Source organism: Solanum tuberosum, unplaced genomic scaffold, assembly GCF_000226075.1.
Source record: "Solanum tuberosum cultivar DM 1-3 516 R44 unplaced genomic scaffold, SolTub_3.0 scf00322, whole genome shotgun sequence".
Lineage (NCBI taxonomy): Eukaryota > Viridiplantae > Streptophyta > Magnoliopsida > Solanales > Solanaceae > Solanum > Solanum tuberosum.
The window spans coordinates 55,023-62,189 of NW_006239245.1; the positions used below are offsets into that span (position 1 = coordinate 55,023).

General features: G+C 32.0%; 1 protein-coding gene across 1 annotated transcript; it reads left to right on the top strand.

Annotated features, from left to right (window-relative positions):
* Positions 1–631: 631 nt before the first annotated feature.
* LOC102579163 (auxin efflux carrier component 3-like) lies at positions 632–4,254 on the top strand. Its single transcript, XM_006360350.2, has 6 exons — positions 632–1,954; positions 2,058–2,334; positions 2,465–2,550; positions 2,889–3,046; positions 3,472–3,548; positions 3,643–4,254. Exons 1-6 carry the CDS (start codon positions 751–753, stop codon positions 3,707–3,709), a joined length of 1,869 nt encoding a protein of 622 aa, XP_006360412.1. The 5' UTR covers positions 632–750; the 3' UTR covers positions 3,710–4,254.
* The last annotated feature ends 2,913 nt before the right edge of the window (positions 4,255–7,167 follow it).

The following is a 7,167-nucleotide window of genomic DNA, read 5'->3' on the forward strand; positions in this document are numbered from 1 at the left end:
ATAAAAGTTGAATTATTATTAATAATAATAATTATTATTATTATTATTATTATTATTATTGTTATAGATAACTTTATAAAAGTTGAATTATTAATAATATGAAAACAGAAAAAGCAAGACATGTTATATGCTATAACATGTGTATATAAGCTAAGCTAAATCTTCTTTTTCTTTTGTCCACATCCCTTGGCCCCTACTTTGTCCAAAAATTCCAGTTCAATCACCCCACTTCCCATACTTAGAGGGTGGTTGGACATAAAAATTGTAAAAAAAAAAAACAATTAATTAATTTTTTAATTTATTTCTTATATTTTGATTTAATAAAAAAATTTAAAAAGTAAGATTTTCTTAAAAAAATTCATGGTATTAAATTAAAGACATGTCAAATATATCAAAATGACATTTAATCTTACAGTTTTAAATATGACATATGCTCATTTGATGTCCAATACTTGTATTGAAGCTGACCACCGTGAAGTTTTACATTAAGGAGTGAAATACTCCAATGATTTCATATCTAAAATTTAAACTCAAAATTTCCGATCAGAAATAAAGGAGTGATTATCGCTTCACCAGATTCTCTCACACTCACTCTTGCCTATATAAATATATATAAGTCTTCTTATTCTTATTACATATACATCCTTATGTAACTTCACTCTCTCTATTCTCCTTTCTACTTCATCTTTCTTCCCAAAAAACAAACTAAAATAACTAATTTTTTTCCTATTTTCCCCCAAATCACAAACAATGATAAGTTGGCATGATCTTTACGTCGTCTTGACGGCCGTTGTCCCTCTATATGTCGCCATGATCTTAGCGTACGGCTCGGTCCGGTGGTGGAAAATCTTCTCACCGGACCAATGCTCAGGGATCAACAGATTTGTAGCCATTTTCGCGGTCCCATTATTGTCATTTCACTTCATTTCTATGAACAATCCATATGAAATGAATTTTCGATTCATTGCAGCTGACACACTACAAAAAGTAATCATGTTAATAGTGTTATGCATTTGGTCTAACGTGACCAAAAATGGAAGTCTTGAATGGAGTATAACAATTTTTTCTCTTTCGACACTTCCAAATACACTTGTTATGGGAATTCCATTATTGATAGCTATGTATGGTGAGTATTCAGGTAGTTTAATGGTACAAGTTGTGGTGTTACAATGTATCATATGGTATACATTGTTGTTATTTTTATTCGAATTTCGCGGTGCTAAGATGTTGATCATGGAACAATTCCCAGAAACAGCAGGGGAAATTGTTTCATTTAAGGTTGAATCTGATGTTGTTTCGTTAGATGGACAAGATTTTCTTGAAACTGATGCTGAATTGGGACAAGATGGGAAACTTCATGTCACGGTACGTAAGTCGAATGTGTCTAGAAGGTCATTTGCTATGACACCTAGACCGTCAAATCTTACTGGGGCTGAAATTTATAGCTTGAATTCGTCTAGAAATCCGACCCCACGAGGGTCGAATTTCAATCATACTGATTTCTACGCGATGATGGGGTTTCCAGGAAGGTTATCGAATTTTGGTCCGGCTGATTCAACTCCTAGACCATCTAATTTCGAGGAAAATTGTACTCAGGGAGCTCTAACGAGCTCCCCTAAATTTGGGTTTTACCCTGCACAGTCTAATTATCCAGCCCCAAATCCAGAAATTGCTTCTATAGTTCCGAAGAACACGAAAAATCAACAACAATTACAAGTACATTCGCAGCACCAGCACCAGCAGCAACAACAACAGAATGGTAAAGCTAGTCATGATGCTAAGGAGCTCCACATGTTTGTGTGGAGCTCTAGTGCTTCACCAGTGTCGGAGGCCGCAGGCCTCCATGTGTTCGGTGGCACGGATTTTAGTGCCAACGAACAATCTTGTCAGTCTGATGGTGCTAAAGAAATTAGAATGTTGGTATCTGATCACCCTCAAAGTGGGGATAATAAAGGTATATATACACATATATATATTTATTTATTACGGTATTTTGTTGACTGTCAACTTATCACAACCTTTTAGATTATTTGATTTTTTTATATATATTTTTGAAGTCATTTCCCAAGATTTTGGTGGCGAAGAATTCAGCTTTGGTGGTGATGTTGGTGGAGGTGATGGAAAGAATAAAGACGAAAAGAAAGAAGAAAAAGAGGGTCTCACCGGACTAAACACCGGGGCTACCGGAGTCCAAGATTCCGGTACCGGAAAACAAATGCCTCCGGCAAGTGTTATGACTCGTTTGATTTTAATCATGGTTTGGCGTAAGCTTATCCGAAACCCGAACACGTATTCGAGTCTCATTGGTTTGATTTGGTCCCTAATCTCGTATAGGTAAGCTAATTAATAGATTAATAAAATTATTAATTTCCACTAATCTTTAAACATTTTAAATTAATTAGGGCAATTTTATTTTATTTTTGAAATTAATTAATTAAGTTTTGTTTTTGTCGTGTTTTTGTAGGTGGCATGTGCATATGCCTAAAATAATAGAGAAATCAATCTCTATTCTCTCTGACGCTGGCCTTGGAATGGCTATGTTTAGCTTAGGTGAGTAGTCAAACTTGGCAATTGGTATACCTATTTTTTTATCCGATTGGCGAGAGTTCGATTCCCATTTTATAATTTCACTCTCCCGACATAAGAATCTAAAAAAAGACTACAAGTATATGGTAATGTTGAAGTCGTTCAAATAGTACTAGTAAAAGTAGACGTTGAAATTACCAGCAATAATTGTGAGTAAGCATTCTTTTGTTTTTTTAACTAAATGTTGAAAAATTAAGCTTTGGGAATGATTTTGTATTTGATAGGGAATATTTGTATGACAATTTTAAATTTTTTGACATGAATTTAAATTTGATCGAATTTGGACATGTTACGTGTGGTAGGTTTGTTTATGGCCCTTCAACCGAAGATAATAGCATGTGGGAACACGGTGGCTACTTTTGCAATGGCAGTAAGATTTCTAACTGGCCCAGCAGTTATGGCTGCCGCTTCTATTATCGTTGGCCTTCGTGGTACACTCCTCCATGTCGCAATTGTCCAGGTAATGACAGAGTCAGAATTTTAATTAATAAATTTTAAAAATTTTAATTTTTTTTTACTATACTCAAGTTCTAGATTTATATATGTTAAATAACATTTCGAATACAAATACAAAGTTTGAGTTAAGTTACTAAATGAATTATGTCAAATTTGTAATTTAATGATGACACGATCTACTTTTATATTTTTGAAATTGGAGATGTGCCAACGCCTAGAAGGCCTGGATAACAAGCTATTGTGATAGACCTTCCCTTAAAATAAATTAAGTAATGATTCATATATCAGATATTAATAAAAAGAGATACTACACTTCATTATGAGTTTGAAGAAATTAATTATGTTTTCCCTTTTTTCATTCTAGTTTTATAAATAATTGTTTAAAATTCTTTCTAAAATTCTTTGAAATGTCATGTGTTAATTAATTAGGCTGCATTGCCACAAGGGATTGTTCCATTTGTGTTTGCTAAGGAGTACAATGTTCATCCAGCTATTCTTAGTACTGCGTAAGTGAATTTTCCCCTAGTTAATTTCTTGAATGTTAATTCTATATTTTAAATTCCTAAATAATAGAGTATTTTATCTTTTTTGGAATTTCAGGGTTATTTTTGGAATGTTGATAGCATTACCAATCACATTAGTCTACTATATTATTCTTGGATTATAAGTCAACATCAAGCTAGCGTGTCAGTTTCTTGATTGATCGAGTCAAGACATAGTGAACTATACGCGATGAACATGATCAAGCTAGCACCGATCTCTTAATTCATTGAGTTCATATACATAATCAACTACGCGATGAATCGGATATTTCGAAACAAGAGAGATTTTGAGTAGAAGAGTTCATGTCAATATGGAATTAGATAGAAATTATCTTATCTATGGACTATGAAGAGTACTCCCAAGCATTTGGAGCTTAGACAACATGTTTGACTTAAATTAGTTTGAGATCCTTGATTTAAGGATATTTTGTCTCTATTTGAAGAAATTAAGAAAACATTTCATCCAATTAGTCAAAATTGGAGGAAAAACAAATTGGGATTAGTCTAGTATGAAGGGGACAAGGAGGCAAAATTGATGATAATAGTCTAGTTTCTCTCCATAATTTGTAAAAAGAAGAAAGTCCAAAACAATTTGTATGTACAATTGAGATTGATTTTGAGTTTTTGACTTTTTAATGTAGAGCAATGGTTGATTTTCAATTTTTAGATATGTTTTCTTTCTTCTTTATTTAACTCCCCTTTTATTTCAATCATTAATGTAAGTCATTATAGTACATATATATAGTTTGATTTCTTTTCTTATAGTTGTGAAAATGATGTTTTGAAAAAAGAGTTTTAGCATTCAAAGTTTTCTTTGTTTCCCACCTCGTATTTGAAGTCTGCGTTGAAGCTCCGACTAAATCAAGATCACACATTGTAGGGCTTATTTGAGGGTGGCGCTCCCAATAGAATTTTCTCCATACTCGAAGCTCGAACCCAAGACCTCTGATTAAGAATGAAGCAATCCCACCTCTGCACCACAATGCGTATTGATTTTAGCATTCAAAGTTAAAGCTTGTCAATAATTGATTTGAAAAGATATGAAGCTTCCATCTCATAAATAGAAAAAACAATAAATATGCAAAAAGAAGAGGGAACAAACATGGATATGATGAGAAAGCAAAAATATAAAGTATCTTTACTTAATTATAAGTGGATCATTTATACCTCTCTTTTTTTCGCAACTATGGTCCCTTGTGTTTGTGGTAGATTAAAAGTAGTTTTTTTATATAAATATTTTCGAATAGTTTTGATCTTTTAAATTCGTCAAAATGAGACTTTTGATATTTGTCAAATATTTAATAAATTCTCTCTGTCAAATTTGATGAAAATTGTGAAATAAAAGAATTTAGTGGGAACTCACCTTTAGATATTAGAGATGCATTTTTTTTTTCGTATTTTCTGCTGTTTTTGTTTATTTCTAGAGTCCGGTGCAATCTTTTAAAGTATAATTTTTATTGAATTTTAATCTATTTTTCATGTCTAATGTAAATTTTGTGTTATACTCTCTAGGATTTAACATAACTTTTAAAATTCTTGCTACAAACATGATTGCTTGCTATTTTGTTATGATTATGAGTAATAACCATTCTTTTCCTATGGTTATGGACAAAGTATGAACATTAACACAATACTTTGACCAAAATTGTTGTAACGATACCAAACTTCGAAAAAGAATAAATGAATAATCTATATATTGTTATTTTATTGTGATATTCATAATTCTTTGTTTTCTACCATATAAGTTGTCCTTCTAATTTTGTTATATATTGTTATTTTATTGCTTAGCTACCATTAGGATAAATGAATAATTGCTAATAGAATAAGTCGAAATGAGGAAAGATAATATAGAATGTGTAGTTTGCTCTACTTGGCTCCCATACGAGAGATATGAATGTGTTCTGATTAATTATGAATATTATCACTTAATTAACAATAATATACATATGAGATTATCCTAGCTAGACTATTTGAGGTCTGAGAAACCATAACTATAATATCAATCTTGTGATTCAACGACTTGATATAACTTATCATATCAACTAATTAAAGTATAGATATAATGAAATTACACCAAAACCTAACCATAAGCCCTAGGATCCGTTTTCTCTGTGAAACAACATAACTTCAACGAAATCAAACATCATTAGTATTTTTCTTGTCTTTAGTTTAAAAGTAGAATAAACAAATAAATATTTATCTTTATAACTATAACCAGTAAAATCGATATCACTTGTCATCAAATAAGTTCATTTGATATGCAATTAGAGAAGCAATCATTGTACTACTTCACAACTACGTACACTTGTGTGTGCACTGAAAACGAGCAACATATAGTACTTTATTGTTGTTGGTATCCTTTCACGGTTAAATGTCCGATTTGGATCATAACACTTGTAAATACATCATAAATTATTAAACTATTAGTATCTTTTTAGGAGAAATGTTGCTTTATATACTCTTCTTAATCAGTTGTGTTCGAATCTGATCTATTTACTCGACAATTCATTCGACACGAAAATTAGTCATTATTAATTATATAAACACTATTTGATCCTCCAAGGAAAATTGCTGGATTTGGTTGTTTTGGACTGGCATTGTATCTCTTGTCATACTGACACCTCAGGGTCCCTTTCCCCATTATGCTTTGTTTTCGTACATAGTCTGTACTAGACAAAAATAGTAACTCAATTTTTTTTTTATTTCGTAACTATGGTATAAATTAATCATTAAATATTTATGTGGTTAAAAATTATCTTGGTATTGGCATCTCTAATAATAGAGTAACATGGTTCCACTGGTTGATTAGGATGCACGTGTGGACATTTAAGGGGCTCACAACCAAATAAAAGATTTTATCAACACTCAATATAATTAGCGTAAAAGAATTTTAGCGACTCTGAATATAATGATTTTAACTCAGTTACCGTTAAATATTTATACGGCAATAAATAAGATTGCCGCTGAAAGAAAATTTTGTCGACACTAAATGTCTCTTATTGTTGTAGTGTCACTTGGGTTCGATTCTTTGCCTTTTTTCAAAATTTTAATTTTTTGACATTTAAGTAGTCGTCTAGCTTCTTTTTTTTTGTTAGATTTCAGAGAGTTTGATCCCAATGTAGTACGTCCTTGGGGCTTTGAGAGTTTTGTTTAGAGAGAAAATTTATGGTACCCAAGTGATACGTTATCACTTTTGTGAACTTCTTTGTATTCCGAGTGAATTGTGTGAGATTCTTCCTTTCTATATTTTCCACTCTCATATTTATATAGTGAATTGCTCATCTCCTCTTGTGGAGGTAAGTCGATTGACCGAAGTGATTGAACCACGTTAAATCATTGTGTCTTTTGATATATTTCTCGTTTGTCTTCTTACTCAGGTTTGCTTTGCTAGCTTACGCATAACACCTATTTATTTCGATTCTAACTTTCAAAGAGATCGATCTCAAATTCATAGTAAGATTATTTGAAGAAGAAAAAATGTTCGACCGACATTTCTAATTCTGAATCCGCCTCCGCAAACAACTACAATATGCATTGTCACTCGTGGGGGGTGGTTGGGGGGGGGGGGCCTTTTTCATGTGGC

Excerpts from the sequence above, each read along its gene's own strand:
- LOC102579163 (XM_006360350.2), top strand. The coding sequence starts at position 751 with ATGATAAGTTGGCATGATCTTTACGTCGTCTTGACGGCCGTTGTCCCT. Across the intron at positions 2,551-2,888 it reads AATGGCTATGTTTAGCTTAG|GTTTGTTTATGGCCCTTCAA; the intron begins GTGAGTAGTCAA and ends TACGTGTGGTAG. Across the intron at positions 3,047-3,471 it reads TCCATGTCGCAATTGTCCAG|GCTGCATTGCCACAAGGGAT; the intron begins GTAATGACAGAG and ends TTAATTAATTAG.